Below are 22,341 nucleotides of genomic sequence, written 5' to 3'. Positions count from 1 at the left end.
GAATCGGTTTATCATATGGATCAATTCATAGAAAAAATAAATGGAACGAGAGAAAAATTAAGTATGTGACTTGGGATATTGCAGATATTAAAAAAATATTATTAAATAATTCTAAAAAAGGTATTATCTGAATAAAAAATAAAAAAAAAATTATTTTTTAAGATATATATATATCTCAGGATCGGTTTTCTAATGGAATCTAACCCATCATGATTTGCTTCGATCAAATGATATACAAAGATACCGATTGAACTACAAGTTTGGTATGCCTTGATACGGTATATTTTAGCGGTTTGAATACGTCACAGTCAACACAGCACGTCAAATCAGAGCCCTACGCCACACATCCCATCCCGAGAGCTCGTACCAAGAAGATATGCCACATGTCCCGTCTCGAGAGCTCGAGGCGGTGCCGTCTGACATCGTTCTACACATCCCGGAACGGCAATCGGTCAGAAGGGCCGTCCCATCCCTTGGGGGGTTAGCGGCGACGTCAAATTGACGCACCATCAACCCTCACGCCATAGTATAAAACCCCTGGCCGACCTTCGGGGGCCATTTTTGTAAGAAAACACAATCAGCTCATGAAGGCGAGCTACCAACCACCCAGGAATCGCTATCCTGTGCACGAAGGAGAACAACCAATCGACTTAGATCCTGACCAACGCTAACCAGTACTACTTAACGAGGGCATAGCCACATCACGAAGACGAGTTGCCAACCACCCCCAAGAATGAGAGACGTAGCTCGGCATACACGGCGCTCGGATCGGCACACTAGGAAATGCTGATCAACATCCCGTCGCGAGGGCCCGGTCGACCTCGGCATCCAACTCAGCTGACAGAAGACTCCCGACATCGATCGGTGGACCAGGCTATGCTGACTCATCGGCCACGGTACATTTGTTCACTAACACACCCCATCGTGGATGTATCATAGGATCGTTCTGCAGCTCCATGAGGTGGATGTTTCCAAGTTGGAGTCCACCACCGAAACGTCGCCCCCAGCAGTGAGTAGCCGGAGAGAACACGAAGCTGAGTTGCTGTTGGCCTTCTCCAAAGTTGGTATATGATGCCGGTCGTATTCATCGCCAAGAAAATTCCATTTGCTTATTCATCAAGCAACTCATCGGGCACGATAAAGAAGACGGCCGACGACACTCCCCACCGACAATAATGTCTTCCGGGTTATCGTCCGTGTTGGATGCACGGCTCCATGAGTGTGGGGTACGCACAAGTAGTGAACACACATTGCTTCCCTTCTTCCCCTTTTCCCGAGCTCATCTGGTCTTCGTCGTGTGTGGTGGACCCATTACGTTATCAGGGCGATACATCCCACCGTGATTTGCAGATGCCTTCCCGGGAAGGCACGACTGAATGATATTTGTACACGTATGTTTCCTACCCGCCAATCTCTCGTCCATCTGTTCCGGGTTTCACCTATGGGACCGTTTCTACCTCCAATGATAAGGCAGGTATAAGTTGAATGATATGATTGCTCCGATTGCCACCGTCTCGGTCGCTGCAACAGACGTAGAAGCCACGTCACTTTGGCACCGCGTCTTCGGGTGCGGGTCGTTGGGAAGCTGAGTCTACACTTGATCGCATACCGTCGATAGGTCTATTAAAGATAGTGGATATTACTAACCCTCGCCATCTCTCCGCGCGGCAACTGTTCTCTCTCTCTCTCTCTCTTTCTGGCACGCACACAACCACGCGACCAAACGCACGCATAGCAGAACCTTTTGGTCATGGCGGACGCCCCTCAGACGCTGATCGATGGGAGCACTCTGGCGGCCCTCTCCTTGGCCCGCGCCGGCGTGCAGCACATGTTCGGGGTGGTGGGGATCCCCGTCACCGCCGTCGCCACCCGAGCCGTCGCAGCCGGCGTCCGCTTCCTCGCGTTCCATAACGAGCAATCGGCCGGGTACGCGGCAACCGCCTATGGATATCTGACCGGCCGCCCCGGCGTCTTTCTCACCGTCTCTGGCCCCGGATGCGTCCACGGCCTCGCCGGGCTCTCCAACGCCGCCGTCAACGCCTGGCCCGCCGTGATGATCTCTGGATCCTGCGATCAGGCTGACGCTGGCAAGGGCGACTTCCAGGAGTTGGATCAGATTGAGGCCGTCAAGCCTTTCGTCAAGTTCTCCGCTAAGGCCACTCACATAGCGCAGATCCCTCGCCTGGTGTACCAGGTGCTGAGCCAGGCCGTCGCCGGGCGGCCGGGAGGGTGCTACTTGGATCTCCCATCCGACGTCCTCCACCAGACGATCTCTGATTCCGAGGCCGACAAGATCTTGTCTGAGGTGGAAAACCCTAGGATCGAGGAAATTAGGGACAAAGAAGTTGTAGATATTGAAAAGGCCGTGGCTTTGCTGAGGAGCGCGGAGAGGCCGTTAATAGTGTTTGGGAAAGGCGCCGCGTTTGCACGGGCAGAGGAGCCACTGAAGAAGCTGATCGAAACCACGGGGATTCCCTTCCTTCCGACTCCGATGGGTAAGGGTTTGGTGCCGGACACTCATGAGCTTGCAGCCACCGCTGCACGATCTCTGGCTATCGGCCAATGCGATGTGGCGCTCATCGTCGGTGCACGGCTCAACTGGCTGCTCCACTTTGGCGAGCCACCAAGATGGTCGAAAGATGTGAAATTCATTCTTGTTGATATCTCCACGGAAGAAATCGAGCTCCGAAAGCCTCACCTTGGTTTAGTTGGTGATGCTAAGAGGGTTCTGGAATTGATTAATAAAGAGATCAAGGATCAGCCTTTCTGTTTAGGGAGATCACATCCCTGGGTGGAGGCCATTTCAAAGAAGGTAAAGGACAATGTGGCGAAGATGGAAGTTCAATTGTCTAAGGTCGTGGTGCCCTTCAATTTCTTCACACCAATGAGGATCATAAGGGATGCTATCCTTTCGGTGGGCAGCCCCGCTCCGATATTAGTGTCTGAGGGTGCAAACACAATGGATGTGGGGAGAGCAGTGTTGGTTCAGAATGAGCCCCGGACGAGGTTGGATGCTGGGACCTGGGGGACAATGGGAGTAGGTTTAGGCTACTGCATTGCAGCTGCGGTGGCCTCACCTGAAAGACTGGTGGTTGCTGTTGAAGGGGATTCAGGTTTCGGATTCAGTGCCATGGAAGTTGAGGTAAGCTTTCAATTCATGTGCTATGTCCATGTATTTCATGTTAATTGGGTTGTATTGTTCTTGTATAGTTCTTTTATAAAAGGCATTCTCCTATCACTGTCTGGAATTGGATAATTAAGTGCAAACAGAAGGGTTATGGTTTTCTTTTTCAAGTGTTAATATCTTGATGACTTACCAACAGGGATCGGAAGCCACAATTTTCCTGGTGGCTGATCTATTGATTTCATGAGTTTGAGTATTTGAAAACATTGATAAGGAGAAATGGATAAACACATGTACTGCTTTATTTTGCTTCTTTTTTAAGATATATTTCATTATAATTAGTCCATAATCACATAATAACAGCTTTCCAAATGATTTCTGATTATATGCTTTGTGTATCTCCTTAAGAAAGCATGCTGTATTGTCTCTCTTGCGTTATACCTTAGAAAGGTCTTATGGGTGTTGCATTGTTGATGTCTTCTTTGGTTTAGAACTTAATATGCATCCGAAGAAAGAAATAGCATTTTGTTTGCCACTGGAACATAAGTCATGAACGTGTCATAATAAATTGTAAGCTGTGGCTTATTATTGAAAATGTGGTTTTCTGTAGCAGAATGTTTTTCCAACATCTTCATCTGTACCTTCTTCAACTCTACAAAAACCTACCTGGTTATTTCATGCTCACATGATCTCAATGTGCAGTCTCATCAAGTATAGCCCATACCCGTTGGTAGGCTGCAAGTATCATCCTTGTGCTTGCTAATCGATCAATTATTGTATTTGACATTTAATTTTAAGGTTGAAAGTTGGTGACAACATTTTATCAGTTTTATGATCTTATCTTAAGTCAAGTTCACAATTATAAGGCTAATTCTCAAGTCAAATTTGCAAGTATCAACTTTGCAATTGCTTACACACTATCAAGATGAGTTGTAAGGCTCCCACCAGTACGAGATCCTGGGAGGATCATTGTACACAGTCTTGCCTCATCTGGGGAGGATCAATGTACGCAGTCTTGCCTCTATGAGCCGAAGCTGTTTCTTGTATTGATATGTAGTCTGGAAAATGATCCATTTTCTTTCAAGGCTTTTCTCGCTTGTCCAACATTCTCTTTCTTCATTCTCCTCTTGAAATGTCTGTCAAAATCCTCTATATTTGCCTTGCCTTTGCTTGACAATTTTTAAGTAATACTGCTGTAATATCCATTCCAATATATAGGTATTTGTGATAAGTTCAGGTTATATTCACTTCAGCACTATATAAACTTTCCATTTGTTCACATTGCACATCCCTTTTGGATCATTTTCCCCATCCTCTTATCATGCATGGCTCTTCTATTTGAGGTTTTGGCATATAACAACTGTATCTGTCCACAAAGTTATCCATCAGATCTATATCTGTTAATTATATTTTCTCTTTTTCCTTCGTCCAAGATTCATATTGATTCCTTCCATTCTGTGCACCAAGCGGCATAAATAATCTTTGGGAAATGGAGTCATGGTTATAAATAATATTTGCAGTGTCTTCTTAGCGAGTTCTATAGATAGAAGCTATGTAGCAACTTGGCTGTGGCTGTATGTGAATACTGTATAAGTTACTATTGCTATATTCGATACTTGGTTCTTTTTTTATTTGTCGCTCATGGTATCAACTTGCTTAAGAAAACTATAATTTGGTTGATGATTCCCGTTAATTGACACCTTGTGTTACTTGATATTACCATGAGTCAGTTTTTTTTTCGGTAATCATGCATTGGCCGTGGTTGAAATAACCCTGGAGCATTATTATTGATCAATGAATTTGCCAGTACGTGTACTTGTAGTAGTGTGACTTACTCTCACTCACTCCCTCTCTTATAAACTTCACAGACACTTGTGAGATATCAGTTACCAGTTGTCGTGATTGTTTTCAACAATGGTGGCGTATATGGAGGCGATAGAAGATCCCCTAATGAAATTACTGGACCACACAAAGATGACCCCGCTCCTACTTCCTTCGTTCCTGGTTCAGCTTACCATACTCTAATCGAAGCTTTTGGTGGGAAAGGGTATCTAGTTGGAACTCCCGAAGAACTCAAGTCTGCACTCTCTGAATCTTTCTCTGCTCGGAAACCAGCTGTTATCAATGTTATAATAGATCCATATGCAGGTGCAGAAAGTGGCCGAATGCAACACAAAAATTAAGGTACCTTTTACTATTATTGCAGCAGTAAACTCTTCTCATGTCAGCCAAACTAGTCATCCGTTGCCTTCAACGACCATATAACGTTGAATTGCCTTATATCTAGATATGTTTTTGATAGTTCCTTAACTGATGAGAGAGAGATTATGGTATCTGTATAATCTGTGATCAATAAAGATGTGTCTGTAGCATCTTCAGCTCTTCTATTTAAGTTTAAGTTATATTGTTCAAGGGTTATGATAATGTTTCAGGCTTTAGAAGCATCAATCCCTGTGATCAGTGGAATAATACAAGTAGAACATTATGTTTCAACCGAGCTAAAGAGTTCTTGTTCGTATGAGTTCAAACCAAATCCGATATTAGCTGATATTTCTCATGACACTTGCTATCTGCAATGTAAAGAAAACAAGATGGAGATACTAAATTATGTTCGTAAAGGTAGAAATTAGGCTGGGTTGAGGATATGTCCAACATCTTCATATTTGGGACTCTGTTGGGCTGCTCATACTTATTTGCCCACCAATTTCCGTCTTCAACGGTCTGTGATGTGCTTCTCTACCCAAATCGCAGAGATCAGATGTTGCATCGGGAAGACCACGGAATGGACGAACACCTCATTTATTTAATTGTCAAATTAAGAGTAAAAACGAAAACAAAAAAAAGAAAACGCAGTAAATTCACCAAAAATCCAAAGAAAAGGAAAAAGAACACAAAGCTTGCGTTGAATCGGACAAAACGACATGACACGTTCACTCAGCAGAGACATGTCCTCGTCCGAGTCGATGGACGTTGCGTCTGCAGCCATCCTTCCTCGACACCAACTAACCTAATACGAGTCACCTACCAACTCCTCCGTGACCGACGCAAGCAATTGGTTCATCCATCGGGGCACGGTCACCTTCTTCCAATCGAGGGTTTGACGAACACTTCCATACACGAGAAATAACAGAGATAGTTACAGCTAACCGTCCAAATCGTCATGATCTGTACGCATGGAGGAGAGAAGAAATAAGCTCCGAGGCAGTCAACACCTACTAAAATTTCCGCTGAGCAACCCGATTGCGTCCAGAGAAGGTTTCAAATGGGGCTGTTCAACTATTTGCAGGTCAACTCCGACTCTCTTACGTACGCACACACACAAAGATCTAATAATTTTCTGTGGCAATTAATTATTACCGTCGAGTACGAGAGGTGGCGAAGAGGAAAAGAGGGTCTGATGTTGTCATGACAGCCATAACCCTATGAGGTTGCCAAGGAGAGGCACGAGGGGCGGTGGAGTGGTTAGAGTCTAATAGTTTGCCCCCTCTATTTCGCCCTCGATCATGGCCGGCATCCATGGACCAGTACATGGAGATTGAAGGCTAGCCGAGGACTTTTGCAACTCGGAGATGGGGAGCAACGCGAACTTGTTGAGGAGCTTCAGCAGAGTGGAACCTCAGACCCTGAGTTTTGTCATCTTCACAGGATGCTTCCTCATCTCCATGGCCCTTCTTGTTGTGTCCGCAGGCTCTTTTGTCTCCTTTCCCAGTTGTAAGTCGCCTGCCTCTCTCTCTCTTTCACTCACATGGTCGTGGTAGTAGTGGTTGTTATTATTCAGGTTCTTGTCTTCCTTGTTTCTGCAGTGAACTCTTGGCTGTCATCTCACGCAGCTTCTCCTGTTCCTGGGGCGCATGAAAATTTCAATCCTCAGAACCCGGGTAAGCCTTTTGTTTTGTGTCTTCTCGGCTCAAATTATTGCTGGGCACACCCAGATCTGGGAGGTGGGGACTCTCACCCCCTGCATCATTTACTCCAGAAAAGGCACCAAGAAAGTGTTACTTGTGCAATTTCTCTTGCTCTGGGACTAACAATTAGATGTTTATGTAATTCTAAGGAATTCTTTCCCTTTTAGAAATGGCAAATTTCCAAGCACATCTGACTGAGCTTGATGATTGCTCAATGCTGCTTTCTAGTGTGAAAGTGAACTTCAAAGATGAACATTTTTCACTTGCATTGGTAGAAATTTCAAACACAGAGTGTAGAAAAACGCATGTTCTTTGAACATCCAAGGCCGATTGAGGCCATTTTTAGCATGAACCTATTTAGGCTTAACAGAACCTTGGTTTGCAATGAAGACCAGGAAGTACCAGAAATCAGGGTGCTTCATAAGGTTTTAATACAAGCAAGATCCAGATAGACGCTGACTTTAAGCAAGAACCGAAACGATTTGGTAGGAGGATCCGGATATGTTAGTTTTATGTATCTTTGATCATATCTGATAAAGAGAATATTAGAACTGAATTAGGATCACACCTTTTACCGTGTTGAATTCAGCTTAAAGACAAAATGGGTGCTTTGTTTTGGCTCCATTACTGGAGTTTATAAGCAATCACAACTCTTTGTATAATGCATTTGAGAATGTGTCCTTGGAATCTTCTCTGTTTTATGCTAATTTAATGAGCTCATCAGTCCTCTTGGAAAAAACTTTTATTTAAATGATGGACGTTTTGGCATACCTACCAGTTAAGCTGAGGAAACAAAGATGCAATATAGGCACAAGGCAAGCACCACAATAGAATTTGCAAAAAAATCAATTGAGTTGATGGCGTAGAATGGACTACGGAGGAGATAAATCTACAATACTACAAAAGCTTTATGTTCTCATATGTATATAGCAATGGTCAAACAAAAAGGGCAATAACACGATTTCATTTTTTTGATACTATTAATTTATCTTTAGCTGAAGTATGAAGAGAAGTACAAATGTTGGAAAGCTATTCAACAAGCTAAATACTCGTAGGACTCATTAAATGGTGATTGACATAATAACATCAGAACTGAATTTGTTATGCAAAGTCTTCTGGCAAGCTTTTTCAATCGAATTTTAACTCCTAACTTTCATTTGCAGACATAGTGAACCAAAATGAGAATTTACAGAGAAAGCCCTTGTGTGACACTTCTGACAGAAGAGCAGATATTTGTGACATGGAGGGTGATATCAGGATCCATGCAAACTCTTCCTCCATCTTCTTTATAACTTCCTCAAATCGGAACACTACAGAACTGCAGGAATCATGGCGGGTAAAGCCTCATCCTCGGAAGGGAGATCTTGCTGCATTATCTCGTGTTACTGAAATGTCAGTAGGCTATTTGAGTAACAATGAAGATGTTCCGAAATGTGACATCAAGAGCTCAGTTCCAGCAATCATCTTTGCGACTGGTGGTTATATGGGCAACTTCTTCCATGAAACCACTGATCTGATAATCCCCCTATACATAACGTCGCATAAATTCAATGGGGAAGTTCAGTTTCTTATAAGTGACATGCTCCCATGGTGGATTACAAAATACGAACTATTACTAAAGAAGTTGTCTCATTATGAGATCATTGATTTCAACAGGGATCCTCTGGTTCGTTGCTATCCTCGTGTTATTGTCGGCATTACATTCCACAGGGACATGAGTATTGATCCTGCAAGATCCGGTGGTGTTACAATGTTTGATTTTGGACAATTTATAAGAAGCACTTACTCACTGAAGAAGGAGAGAGCAATTAAGCTGGGAGCAAATCAAGATAAGAAGCCTAGACTTTTGATTATTTCAAGGAAGAGGACGAGAAAGTTCACCAACGTTGATGAGATAGCTCGAATGGCAGAATGGGAGGGCTTTGAACCTGTCGTATCAGAGATTAAGGAAAATCAAAGTTTGGTGGAATTTGCACATACAGTGAACTCATGTGATGCAATGCTGGGAGTGCATGGTGCTGGGCTAACCAATCTTATATTCCTCCCAACCAATGCGGTAGTGATCCAGGTTGTTCCTTTGGGTGGATTGGAGACATTTTGTTGGGCTGACTATGGAGTGCCCACTTTAGAGATGAAGATGAGGTACTTGCAGTATAGCATAAGCATCACGGAGAGCTCACTAGTAGGCCGGTATGGTATAACCGATCCAGTGGTTACAAACCCAAAAGTCGTTCTAGATCAGAAGGATGGTTGGCGCAATTGGACCTCAATATACTTTTTCAATCAAGATGTGAGGCTTGATGTTGGCAGATTCAGAAGTGTCCTCACGCATGCTCGCGAACTTCTTCATCAGTAGGAAGATAGTGCGATCGGATCGACTTATAGTTGTCTTCTCAAATCAACTTACTGCAGCATCTCATCTTTCGCTATGAGGTTCAGGCTGAATTTGAAGTTCCTGATGTACATATAAGAACCTGTTTAGAGTCTGAATTTTTCTGGTTCATTTGGAGAGGCACTCAGACATGACAAATTTTCTCAGCATTCACAAACAGAAGTTAAGTTGCTTGGTTTTGCATGATAATATATCAACAAAAAGGAACTTGAAATTTTACAGTTCATGAGAGTGCATATATATTCCGAGGTCAGTCCTTTTTGCAGTGATTTGTTCTTGAGAAAAACATGAGCATGAATCACTTGCTCCTTCTTGATTAAGCAAGAAACAGAGCATGCATAAATGTTCCGAGACAAACTCATTTTTGCAGTTACTTGTTCTTGAGAAAAAAAAACTTGAGCACGGTCTTGTTTCTTGATTTCAGTTTTCGCTTCTCGCATCGATCTCTTGTTTGTGAATCACTGTATTGTGGCATCCGATTGGTTTTTACATGCAACAAGATGTCAATAAATCACCTCATATCATTGCCAGTATCAATACCCTTGCTAAGAACGTATTTGCGTTTCTAAGCATCAAAAGATGAATTGAATACGCATCAGATGCCTGGAATAGAGTGCAGATGATCCCACTTCTGTCCCTGCATGCATACGAGTCTCAGTCCTGCCATGGAAAACAACAAATCTGCACTGTTTTCTAGTGAGTTAGGTGCGATCCTTCAGCATATTATCAATTCATATTTTATGAACGTAGCTTCAGAGCTGAATGAAGACAACCTGGGTGGGCTACAATTTCAAATCCCTCGAGACTCAGCAGCCAGCATGTTGTGTGATAGTATTCTATAGCCATTATTGATTTCCTGGAAGAAGGTGATCCCATCACATGTCCTCTGGTTGACACAGAGACCCCAGTCGATGTTTCTACTCGATAAAAACCCATGTAGAAACAGAGTGGATCACCACCTTTGCTTTCGAAAAGAGAGAAGAAACAGAGAAGAGTGAAAGACGTGCAGGATAAAAACTCAGTTCCATTGTTGGGGTACAGTTGAGCCCTTTGACCTCATTACACAAACACAAGCCGAACAGCTGCCAAACTTGGGAAATCTTTTACGCCGAACAAAGTATGGCACGAAAACATTCTTATTTCTGGTGTGTGTGTGTGTTTTGATTGCGTTTTTGGGTTCCGGAAAAGTCGAAGAAGCACCTCTGTGCAGAGACATGGAGAAAGTGTCCAAGCAAACTACGGATCCGGGCAAACTAGTTTATGGTGGATACACATAATAGATGCAATACCTTCAAATCGATCATCATCCTACACGATTTCAACGGAGCTGTTGGAACAATTAAATGGCTGTAGAATTTATGAGCAGAGATTCCTTATTGGATCCTTCTGTATGAGACCACAAGTTCTAGCTGTCACAGCATACTTTGATGACTTTTCAGTCGGAAAACCTGATCCTCATGCTGTGAAACCATTTCGACGATGACAAGCAGTCCAGAAGATGAGTCAATGATGGCAGACGGAGATGCTATATGCTCCGAATGAAGCCACATTTTCTTCACCCATACCAGCCATTTCAAAGTTCGACAAATCCCAACTTGCATACCACTTCCGATTGGACCGCTGAAATTGAGGCAATGCGTTGTTTTACTGTGCCGGCAGTCTGCATGTGAAGGCCAGAGCTCGGTAATGGTGGTAACAAGGAAAATGAGCATACTGCAAGTGTCTCTTGGGACATCCCGGCTGCAACAGGGGATGGATGGATGCATATGCACCCCACTGTCCTGGAATCTAAAGGACCATTTCTTGGAAGGGGACCGATTCGAGAGCTAGGAGCTAAAATGAGAAGTGGATGGTGGGAGTATCATCAGAAATGGTACATTAACTGTACCTTTCATCATATTTTTCGATGACAACGAGACAAGGGAGGAAACGAAGGAAGAAGAACAGAGAAAAGAGAATGCGATGATCCTTCAATTATTGGAAGGTCTTTGGCCGTATCGGAAGACTCCAAACTACAACCGATGGCAATGAAAACAAACCCAAGTTAAATGTGCAGTATGACTTGTGTCGAGCATGGTTACTCTGATATTGAGTTTGCTGTCGTGTTCTTCGAGATCTGATATTTAAGCTGCATCTAACATTCCTCGGAATCCATTGCCGGCTGTTTGTTTCATGTCCATTGGCGCTGTCTCTATCTCACCACAGTTACGAGCTCCATTAAGAACAAAATGGAGACAATGTGATGTTCTTCTGTGAACTTGCACCGATTTATCGTAATGAGTGTCTTGTAGTGGCCTTGTACTCGGGGGAGGGTGCACCGCAAAGACTCGAAAGACGAGGACAAATGCTCTCATTTGGATCCATGCGCTCATCTGTCATTCAATACTCGTTTTGATCATAGAATGTGAGTTGGTACGCATTTTACGGCAGATGTTGCCGAACATTGCGAAGAAGGTAGGTTGTACCACACTTTGCATGCAAAGTCATGCCAGATTCGACTGTTCGGAGGATTCACACTGCTTACTCTCGGCTTCGTATTTTTAGTATGAGGCATATGATCATTCAATATTTATCTACATTCAGAAGCTCATTAATGAGATCTTTGTGGGGAAAGCAGTCGGTAATGACATGACATTGGCAAGAGGAATAGTTACTGAAAATTTCGTTCTTTTTAAGAAAGAAAAATGGGAAAATAGAAGTCCACTAAGAACATTATATCCTTTAAGAAATTATATTTAAAGCAAGGTCGAGACGAAGAGGAGGAGGAAGGAGAGTTAAGGTCAGCTAGAGAGGGAGGTCATAAATCAATTCCACTGCAAACTCTTCTCAAGCAGGCTTTCGCATCTTCGTCTGCACCCACTTCCACACGGCTCTCTCTCTCTCTCTCTCTCTCTCTTTCTCTGTGTACTGAAACTTCCAGACTTGGTGAGACCCAGAAGATGGGGTACGACAAGACCGTAGCGAGGAACATGAGCCGGATCGAAGCACGGAAGCTCAGCGTGGCGTTGCTGGCAGGATGCTGCCTTGTCATACTGACATATTTCATTTCCATGTCCGAGACCACCGGTGAGTCTCTGTTGCCTGAGTTCTTTGCAGCTTTTCATGACTACAAGTGAGAGTATTTGGAGGGAGCAGCATCGCCTTAGAATCTTGCGTCTCTCTTGTTCTGCAGTTGATCAGCAGCCATCTGAAGCCTTCGGGGTCGGCGCCGACGAAGAGGTGGAAGAACAAATGTTGAGCTTACAAAAGCCAGGTAAGAAAGCTGTGCTGCTTATGAGCTTGCTAATTTCTGCGACCACAAAACCTGTCACTTGGTCGGTACAGTAGATTGGGCTTTTCTAGTTCTGTTGGTAATGTCGCTGTTTCCAGAATCCGCATAAATCATCGTCAACGAAGCACAAACGTCCTTTCGAAGGGAGAATCCGGAGAGTACTCAATCGTTGGTCGAACCCTTTTAGCTTCGACTTCTTAGTTTGCCACTGAGTTCCCTGAGAAACTTGGTGTTGGGGAGAGAACAAGCTGAGAAAGAAACTAAGTGGGGAATCCCTGTTTCTGGGAGAACACCATGTTATGAACTCGATGCAAGTCCTCGTCGTGTGAAATCGTTTTTTGGAGTTCTTTTGCAGTTTTAGGACATCTAGATCAGCTCGAATGAGGCCCTTTTTCCTGTATCTCACAGAAAGAGAAAAGAAGACGGAGGATGCGCATGAAACTAGTGCAGAGGAGAGGGTCCATGACGACAGTTCTTCTACTATTACCCACGCAACTGCGAAGGAAGAACCGACAGAAACCAATAAACCGAGTAAGCTTCCTCGCGTTACTAAATCGGAGTCATCTGTTTCACAATCAATCAAGAAAAGCGAGCTATTTAAGACATGAACATCTAATACGAAACTGATGTTTTTAGATGAGGTTTTGATTGCTGCTGAAAGAAGCGATGGTGAGAGGATTCAGATGATGAAGCCCCCGGCGGAGCCAATATGCGATTTTTCGAACCCGAGAACAGAGTTCTGTGAGATGAAAGGTGATGTTCGAATCCACGGCAAGCCTTCCTCTGTGGTGTTTGTTTCTCCTCAGCAACAAAGCAACGAATGGAAGATTATGCCATACGTTCGGAAGCAAATGGAAAACATCGAGAAAGTCTCAGTAAGAACAGCAAGCAGTCCGGAAGGAGTCCCCAGCTGCACCATCAATCAAACCGTCCCTGCCATTGTGTTCACACTCGGTGGATTCATCGGAAACTACTACCACGATTTCACCGATATACTGCTCCCTCTGTTCATGACCGCAAGGCAATTCGACGGAGAAGTCCAGTTCCTGGTCACCGACATCCAAATGTGGTGGTTCGGCAAATACCAACAGATCATTAAGAGGCTCACCCGGTACGAGTTCGTCGATCTCGACAACAGCGATGAAGTCCTCTGCCACCCACATGTGATGGTTGGCCTCCGCTTCCACAATGACCTGATGATTGATCCTGCACGAGCTCCCAACGGGTACTCGATGACCGACTTCACCAAGTTCGTGAGGTCCGCATACTCCCTGGAGAGAGAGTACGCCATCAGCTTGAGGGAACAGCCCGACAGGAAGCCGAAGCTCCTCCTCGTAACGAGGAAAGGGAGTCGAAGGTTCACAAACGTTCCGGAGATTGTTGCGATGGCGGAGGGGTTGAACTACGAGGTGGTGGATGCAGACGCAAGTTTCGGGGACGTCGCCGGCTTTGTCGGTATGGTGAACTCCTGTGATGTGATCATGGGTGTGCACGGTGCCGGGCTCACCAACTTTGTGTTCCTGCCGATGAACGCTGTGTTGGTACAGATAGTTCCTTGCTGCGAGCTGGAAGCCATGGCCACGCACACCTTTGGATTCCCATCCATGGCAGCGAGGCTTCACTACTTGGAGTACAACATTACCGTCGACGAGAGCACTCTGCTCAAGTTGTATCCCAGAGACCACGCTGTGTTTACGGACCCACAGTCGATCCACAAGCTAGGGTGGATGGACATGGGGAAGATATACCTGCGCAAACAAGATGTGAAGCTTGACGTGAACAGGTTCAGGCCCGTCTTGCAGAAAGCCATGGATCTTCTCCGTCAATAGGAACAAAGCTTTTCTTTTTCTTCTTCTTTTTGATGATCAATTACTTGCTACCAGTGGTTGCATCACTTCTGAATTTGTTTTATCTTACGAAAACAAGGAATATTAATGTGGATTGCGATCCCTTCTCCCAAACTATCTTTTGCTGTCTCTCCTCAAAATGTCAATTACATGTTTCTGAGCAGAAAATTTTCTACATGTTCTTGGCTGTGGCCCAACTCAGAACTTGCAGCAGTTTAAAGAGTCTAATGCATATTATTTCTGATCAGTAACACCACTCGGAGAAATCATTGGCCAGCCTAAATGCATTCGTTAAAGTCTGCTAAAAAGTAGAACAATCAGTGGAATCATCCGCAAGCAATAATGCATGCATCTGATACTCCCTATCTTGATCGAGAGAGCCTCACTCACCTCTGTAGCACATTGGAATCCTACCTCGGTTGCCTCCAAAGACGACTGCTCTTTCTCCTTTTCCCCTTTCTGCTCTGTAATCAATCTCAATTTGGTGCATGGAAAGTGACAATTTGCTGGACACACTGTGGCAGGGAATCCTCACGATCCTTTTTCGCTTAAAGAGAATAAAAGAAAGGGAAAACTTTGGCTAAAGTAAGCTTGGATTCATCCTTGACCTGACAACGTATGGTATTGTGGAGGTCTCGTTTGTTCTTGGAATCTTCCGCATGACCTAACTCTCATGGCCTCTTCCAACCTGCCCTGTCCCCCATTTGCCGTAAGTCTAATCAACGATGACGCCATAATAGCTGGAAGAAAATAAAAGGAATTCTAAGCCGCCACGTAAGTTGAAAATTACAGCGCATCCTCCGCGTCAACACAATGTGGAAGCAAACGTGTCGGCATGTCTAAGACGCAAACTATGAGGCGGACGTGAGCTTACTGTAGTGGTCACCACTTTGGAGCTCCATCACCTCTCTGTTCTTTTCCTCTTGGAGAGTTCCACAAGTCTTCTCTTCCTTCTCCACTCAGTTCTTTCTGCTCCGGTTAGGTCCATTCAGAGCTTTGCAGCTTGTGCCTAACATCCGTAAAGAAGGGATGAAGCACCGGTGAGAGAAAAACAGAGGGCGAGAGTGTCGCTGGAAGGAGGAGAGGAGATGGCAAAGGGGTTCAGGAATCTGAACCGTGCAAAGCCTCAAAACTATGGGATTGGATTTCTTGCAGTGGTCGGTCTGGTGGCGCTGACCTACGTCACGATGTCGAGGACTACTGGAATGCGCTTCTCTGTCGGTAAGTCACTGCTTCTTTGGTCAGCTAGATTTGCCGTCAGCTCATCCCGACTTCTCCTAGCTTATCGATCTAGCGGCAACTTCGCAGCTTCAACCGTTGTTGAACGTGAACTCCACCTCCATGAGATCCGAATTTTTTGGGGCTAAAGGATTCTGAAGCCTCAGATCTTCCCATTTGTTTTGTCTTTTACTTTTGGGGCAGAAAGATCCTCCCAAATTTCTCTCTTTCTTGGGAAAACATCCTATTTCTGATCCCTCTCTTCCTCTTTTTTCTTTTGTTCCTTTAGGTTTGTTTAGAAATCTGTTCCTTCTCGGGAGATCTTCTTCCGATTTCTACACCAAATGATTGTTCAGAAAGTACCCAAAGCCAACCTTTTTCTTTCACAAAAATCATTCTCTAAGCCTTTTCTATCCTGTCTTGAAGGAGTTGAAGATCTTATTTTCCAGTTTTATGGCACCTCTGCTCTCTTGTGACTTTCCAGTAGACTCCCCACGATGCACATATATCTATGGATCGATTCTGGGCCAGTCGCTCGAATCACCTGTGCAAGATTTGTGAAACGAATCTATTGTGAAGGAAGATGAAGCCTGATTGTTTAGATCCCCATCTAAACTTGAATGGGACTTCTCGTACAGAAGAAGAAACCTCAAAGAAAACGAGCTCGATGGCTTTTATTAGTTCCCAAAGTATGAAACACATTTTAGATTGTGTGTGTTCTTTTGGTTTTTGAGGAGTAATAGTTTGATATGTAGTTTGAGCTTCAAATTCTGAATCAAAACGTTACATGTCTTGCAAAGGTGGAGCAGGTGAATTTGTGAAGGCTGAGAAGAGGCCAATGTGCGATCTATCGAACAGGAAATCCGACATCTGTGAAGCGGACGGCGATGTCAGAATCATCGGCAAGGATACCCGGATGGTGTATGTCGCCCCTCCTGGATCCGTGGATGCCCAAGGAGGCGAATCATGGACGATCAAGCCTTACGCTCGCAAATGGGATCCCGGATCCGGCGCCCGTGTTCGGGAGGTGACCTTGAAACTAGTCCATGGCCACGGAGAAGACAGGCGCTGCTCCGTCAACCACACCGTCCCCGCCATGGTTTTTGCAGTTGGTGGATGGACCGGCAACTACTTCCACGACTTCGTCGACGTCCTCGTCCCTCTGTTTGAGACCGCCCACCCTTTCGGCGGGGAGGTCCAGTTTCTCATCGCCAATATGTATCCGCCATGGATGGACAAGTACCGACCGTTCTTCCGGAAGCTGTCGCGGTATGAGATCATCGAGTACGACAACGACGACACCGTCCGTTGCTTCAGGCATGTGACTCTGGGTCTGAGGTGCACCAGCGCCGAGGACTTCCAGATGGAGCCCTCCAAGTCTCCGCACGGGTACACCATGTTCGACTTCGCAAAGTTCACCAGAAGCGTTTTCTCGCTCGAGAGATCCCACCCGTTGAGGGTGGGCGAGCAGACCGACAAGAAGCCGAGACTGATGATCATAACCAGGGCCCAAACAAGACGATTCATGAACGTGGAGGAGATCGTTCGGATGGCGGAAGAGGTGGGCTATGAGGTGGTGGTGGCCGAGGGAGATCCTGATATCTCTAAGTTCTCGAGGATCGTGAACTCGTGCGACGTGCTGATGGGCGTCCACGGATCGGCGCTGACAAATATGGTGTTCCTTCCCACCAACTCTGTGGTGATCCAAGTCGTGCCATGGGGTAATCTGGACTGGATCGCCGGCCATTACTTCAGGGAGCCTTCCAAGCAGATGAAGCTGAACTACCTGGAATACAGCATCAACGAGGAGGAAACCACTCTCACCGCGCTGTACCCAAGAGACCACGCTGTGTTCAAGGATCCCATGTCGCTGCACCCTCAGAACGCAGATTGGGACACCTTCTCCAGGATCTTCCTCAAAGAACAGAATGTGAAGCTCGACGTGAGAAGGTTCCGCCCTTTCCTGGAACATGCCCTTCACATCCTCAAGGAACAGCCGAGGGAATGAGATGGTCGGAGGTTCTGTACGAAGAATCAAGCTCTTTTATTTTCCTTTATTTCGAAGAATAGTTGATGAGTTTACTTACTGTTCCAAGTTATTCATTAAAATTATCGACAGCAAATGTGACCGGACTATGTCTAAATGCGTTGACCGGACTCCTCAATGTCCTGTATCTTCTGCGTTTAGCTTACTTTAGATGATTCCATTGTACTGCAATCATTCGTTCGAAGAATCCAAACTCAAGACTAAGTGAAACTCCTAAATCACTGTTTAACGATCTGCTGTGGATGATTTCGACGCGACCTCAAAGAAAGTGACAACCAAATGCATTCATAAAGGCCCTTAAAAAGCAACACCGGATGAGGATAGTAATTATGATAAGACTCGACTGACGTCAGATGACGTCTCACGCCTCGAACGACATGATGGCACCCGATCAAACGGATCGGAACATAGGCCGAGGCGCATTAACACCTACTCAGGCTCGGTTCTTCACGCCACGCCAAACCAATGTCAGACGCAACCAGCCTGCCCCCTACAAGCGGGCACATCAGGAAACAGTAAGCCTCCCTATAAATACCCTCTCACTCTGAATGAGCGGGGGGGACGGATATACAAAAAACACTTCTTCTCCTGAAACCCCCTCCACATCTTCTAACTTGATCGTCGGAGGGGTCGGGCCGAGCACCCCGACCCAACCTTTGTGCAGGTGCGAAGCCGAAAGTCCCCGTCGGTCCCGCAGGCGAGGAGTTCCTGCCTGAAGGAGACAGCCACACCATCCCGATCGGACGCCGCACCCGACCGCCTCAGCGGGCTCGAGAGACGCCATCGCGTCGTCTGGACCCGAATCGAGCCGTGTCGGCCCCAAGGCCACGGCTCCAGGCTGTTTCCCACAACAACACCAGTTGAGACGCCAGTCCTCGGCACAATCGCATGCATGCCATATGTACTTCGTCTCCTTCCACCGGAAGCTTTCTTCTCTAGGGTTTGCTAAAAGTTGTAGTCTCCTCTGACACGCCGAGTCTTTATTCTAATCTCAATTACGAGCATAAAAGCGAGAGCTTGTTGGACCATGCATAGCAGGGTATCAGCTATCTTTTCTGCATTAGAAAATATCATACTTTGATGTGTATATATGTTTGATCTAGCTAGCAACAGACTAGTCATCTTCTTCAATGTGGAGTTCCTAACTAGTCTTTGAATTGTCTTCATGTCACTGTTCTCATCCCAATTAACTTCCTTACACGCCACCAACTAATCAACCATGACGCCATATTAAAAGAGAAATAGGTTTCTGCGAGCTGAAAGACTGAGCTCGTCGTGCACCGAGGAGGAAGAAGTAAACGAGTTGGTGCCCACTACGCGTTCTATTATCTGCCTTTCCTTGGTTGCATTTATTTTTCTTTAATCGAGTTTATATAGCAATTAATGTGATTGGAATCTCAATGCTTTAGCTGTAAGACGATAACACTCCATGGTCGATCGTCTCTCCTTCCAAGAATCATTATAAAGCAGTAATAATAATCATCTGAGTGTCTGATGATTGGTTGTGTGGCATCGATAGTTTGCAGTCGAACGCTTCCTCTCAATCCATCTTGAAAGAAAAGGCGAAGCACTTCGTCAGCTTAGCAGTAGAACAGACTATAGTTGGAAGGAGGAGATGGCGAAGGTGTTTAGGAGCCTCAACCGTGTGAATACTCGAGACTGTAGCGTTGGATTGCTTGCAGCGTTCATTTTGGTCTCGCTAATGTATGTGACGATGTCGAGGACTAACACCATGCGCGTCTCTATGGGTAAGTTCATACCATCTCTTTATCAACTAGATGTGGTGTCATTAGCTCGTTGTAGTTCCTTAGCTGATTGGTTTTGATTTGCAGCAAGGTCTCAGCTTCCACCGGTGTCGAAGGTTAATGCCTCCATGACATCCGGTGATTCCATTAGACAAGAAGGTTCTTCTATTTCATTTAAGCTTATTTTTGCCCTCTGGTTGATATCAGAAGATTCAAAAAGAAAATTTGATGCTTGATCGTTTCTTTCCGAATGATCCAATTGACGCATGAATCATTCGTGCTCCAGCCGGTGCGAAGGCAGGAGAGATTGGGAAGAGTTCACCTGTCGTTCACGTCGAGATTCCAGTAAAAGGAAGCCCCAATGAATCAGGTATTCTATTTGCGTTTCGAAGTTTGACCATATCGAGCAAGTCTGTTCCCAAAAGGGCTAAACAGAGTTTCTTGGAGAGATGAGTTCTTTCAGCCTTTTTCTTTCTTGTGTTCTCGAAGAAATTGATCGACTAATATCATCGCACTTCGTGCACTATTTTGGCTCCTATTAAGAACTGATTCGTTGTAGCTCTGACGATCGAGCACTATTCGTTTAGATCACCAACGTTTTATTCGTCTGAAAGAAAACATGACAATCCCATTCTAAGTCAACTGTTGTGTGTTTTGCAAAGGCGGAACGAAGGCCGAGAAGAAGCCAATGTGCGATCGTTCAAATAGTAAATCGGATATCTGTGAAGCAGACGGCGATGTCAGAATCATCGGCAAGGACACCAGGATGGTGTTCGTCGCTCCACATCAATCAAACGATAACGGAGAAGGCGAATCATGGACGATCAAACCTTACGCCCGTAAATGGGCAGCAGATTCCGGTGCTCGTGTAAGGGAGGTGACCTTGAAATCGGTCCATGGTTACGGAGAAGACACGCGCTGCTCCGTGAACCACACCGTCCCTGCGCTGGTTTTTGCGATCGGTGGATGGACGGGGAACTTCTTCCATGACTTCGCCGACGTGCTCGTCCCTCTCTTCGAGACTGCCTACCCCTTCGGCGGGGAGGTCCAGTTTCTCATCGCCAATATGAATCCGCCATGGATGGACAAGTACCGACCGTTCTTCCAGAAGCTGTCGCGGTACGAGATCATCGAGTACGACAACGACGACGCAGTCCGTTGCTTCAAGCATGTGACTCTTGGGCTGAGATGCAGCAGCGTCGAGGACTTCCAGATGGAGCCCTCCAAATCTCCGCACGGGTACACCATGTTCGACTTCGCCAAGTTCGCAAGAAGCGTGTTCTCCCTCGAGAGCGAGCACCCGTCGAGGGTCGGCGAGCAGAGCGACAAGAAGCCGAGGCTAATGATCATAACCAGGGCCAGAACGAGAAGACTCGTGAACGCGGAGGAGATCGTTCAGATGGCAGCGGAGGTGGGCTACGAGGTTGTGATCACCGAGGCGGATCCGGACGTGTCCAAATTCTCGCGCATCGTGAACTCGTGCGACGTGCTGATGGGTGTTCATGGATCGGCGCTGACGAATATGATCTTCCTTCCTACCGATGCAGTGGTGATCCAAGTAGTGCCGTGGGGAAACATGGACTGGGCTGCAGGGCATCACTTCAGGGATCCTTCGAAGCAGATGAAGCTGAAGTACCTGGAATACAGCATCAATGAGGAGGAAACCACGCTGTCGGAGCTGTACCCAAGGGATCATGCAGTGTTCAAGGACCCCTTGTCACTGCACCGGCAAGGATGGGCTACGTACGCCAGGATCTTCCTAAGAGAACAGAATGTAAGGCTTAATGTGACAAGGTTTAGGCCTTTCCTGGAACGTGCCCTTGGGCTTCTTCACCAAGAGCAGAGAGAATGAGTTGGGTGAAGGCTCTGCTTCATGTCCATGGCCAACTTTTCGCAATGAAGTACTCTGTTCGGGAAGGGCAACAATCTGCTGGATGAATTAATTCCTTTTTTGTCTGAAAAAAAAGGTGCTTATATTACTTAAATGGAAGGGATACACAGTGCTAAAGAAACAGCACTCAAAAGAGAGAGAGAGAGAGAAACATCATTTCTAACCTTTCAAATCAACAAAAAAAACTATATCGAAAGGAGAAAGAAACACTAGCAATGAACTTTTTCACCTCAGAAACATCCCATGGTCTCCACCTTTAAGAAAGTAGGCATCTTATGGGAATGTCTCCATCTTTAAGAAAGCAGGCATCCTATGGGAGCCTCAAAAGCCCCACCCATCATTCCGCATGTGTGGGTTTGATCACTCCCATTCATGCATACACTGTCACACCTGATTGATTGATTGATTGATTCCCAAATGATCAAGTTATGCATTGGCTGTCTGTATCATTGTGCTGGAATGGCATCCGAAATCTGTGGTCAATCATGTCCACTCATGACTAACTGGAAAGCCCAAAGCATATATAGTTTAGCTTTTCTTACGTATAGGAATATATTCTTTACTCAGATATCATATCATTGGGGGAAAGATTGGAGCCGACAATATGATGTTGATGATGATAATAATAACCACAAAATAAGATAAAGATGCGAATAAAGTTAGTACATAGTTGCATGTCGCAACTTTATGGCTTTAGTGTGGGAGACAGTCACCGGGCTACTGCTTATGTTAATATTGGGCTTTGAATTGGGCCTCATTCGACATGTTTAGTGAGCTTTGGATGATAAACCCCTCATTAGCTTACTCTTTGCACCGACATGATTAGTGAGTCTGCTGGGGATTCTTCGGAGGAAAAGTCTCAATCTTTGGGCTTCCCTAACCGGCACTCTATCTCCACATG

At 45.5% G+C, this 22,341-nt stretch overlaps 5 protein-coding genes across 6 annotated transcripts; all 5 read left to right on the top strand.

The window, feature by feature from the left end:
* Positions 1 to 1,640: 1,640 nt before the first annotated feature.
* Positions 1,641 to 5,542, top strand: LOC103992223 (2-hydroxyacyl-CoA lyase). Its single transcript, XM_009411850.3, has 2 exons — positions 1,641 to 3,142; positions 4,993 to 5,542. The coding sequence occupies exons 1-2, from the start codon at positions 1,751 to 1,753 to the stop codon at positions 5,305 to 5,307; spliced, it is 1,707 nt and encodes a 568-aa protein (XP_009410125.1). The 5' UTR covers positions 1,641 to 1,750; the 3' UTR covers positions 5,308 to 5,542.
* Positions 5,543 to 6,557: 1,015 nt separating this feature from the next.
* Positions 6,558 to 9,647, top strand: LOC135598752 (alpha-1,3-arabinosyltransferase XAT2-like). Its single transcript, XM_065093038.1, has 3 exons — positions 6,558 to 6,835; positions 6,928 to 7,002; positions 8,193 to 9,647. Exons 1-3 carry the CDS (start codon positions 6,694 to 6,696, stop codon positions 9,383 to 9,385), a joined length of 1,410 nt encoding a protein of 469 aa, XP_064949110.1. The 5' UTR covers positions 6,558 to 6,693; the 3' UTR covers positions 9,386 to 9,647.
* Positions 9,648 to 12,186: 2,539 nt separating this feature from the next.
* LOC135598751 (beta-1,2-xylosyltransferase XYXT1-like) lies at positions 12,187 to 14,714 on the top strand. The gene is made up of 4 exons (XM_065093037.1): positions 12,187 to 12,487; positions 12,594 to 12,674; positions 13,101 to 13,223; positions 13,329 to 14,714. The coding sequence occupies exons 1-4, from the start codon at positions 12,361 to 12,363 to the stop codon at positions 14,519 to 14,521; spliced, it is 1,524 nt and encodes a 507-aa protein (XP_064949109.1). The 5' UTR covers positions 12,187 to 12,360; the 3' UTR covers positions 14,522 to 14,714.
* Positions 14,715 to 15,425: 711 nt separating this feature from the next.
* Positions 15,426 to 17,931, top strand: LOC135598750 (alpha-1,3-arabinosyltransferase XAT3-like). 2 transcript variants are annotated; one of them, XM_065093036.1, is made up of 2 exons: positions 15,426 to 15,760; positions 16,567 to 17,931. In XM_065093036.1, exons 1-2 carry the CDS (start codon positions 15,628 to 15,630, stop codon positions 17,763 to 17,765), a joined length of 1,332 nt encoding a protein of 443 aa, XP_064949108.1. In that variant the 5' UTR covers positions 15,426 to 15,627; the 3' UTR covers positions 17,766 to 17,931. The 2 variants fall into 2 exon arrangements, with proteins under 2 accessions (XP_064949108.1, XP_064949107.1); XM_065093035.1 differs by having other exon boundaries at positions 15,429 to 15,760; positions 16,558 to 17,931.
* A 1,146-nt stretch (positions 17,932 to 19,077) lies between these two features.
* LOC135598749 (alpha-1,3-arabinosyltransferase XAT2-like) lies at positions 19,078 to 21,466 on the top strand. The gene is made up of 4 exons (XM_065093034.1): positions 19,078 to 19,552; positions 19,637 to 19,708; positions 19,836 to 19,919; positions 20,212 to 21,466. Exons 1-4 carry the CDS (start codon positions 19,420 to 19,422, stop codon positions 21,399 to 21,401), a joined length of 1,479 nt encoding a protein of 492 aa, XP_064949106.1. The 5' UTR covers positions 19,078 to 19,419; the 3' UTR covers positions 21,402 to 21,466.
* Positions 21,467 to 22,341: the final 875 nt, after the last annotated feature.

Source organism: Musa acuminata, chromosome BXJ2-1 (genome assembly GCF_036884655.1).
Source record: "Musa acuminata AAA Group cultivar baxijiao chromosome BXJ2-1, Cavendish_Baxijiao_AAA, whole genome shotgun sequence".
Lineage (NCBI taxonomy): Eukaryota > Viridiplantae > Streptophyta > Magnoliopsida > Zingiberales > Musaceae > Musa > Musa acuminata.
Note: the sequence above shows the minus strand (reverse complement) of the source record. Positions and strands in the feature narration are given on the sequence as shown.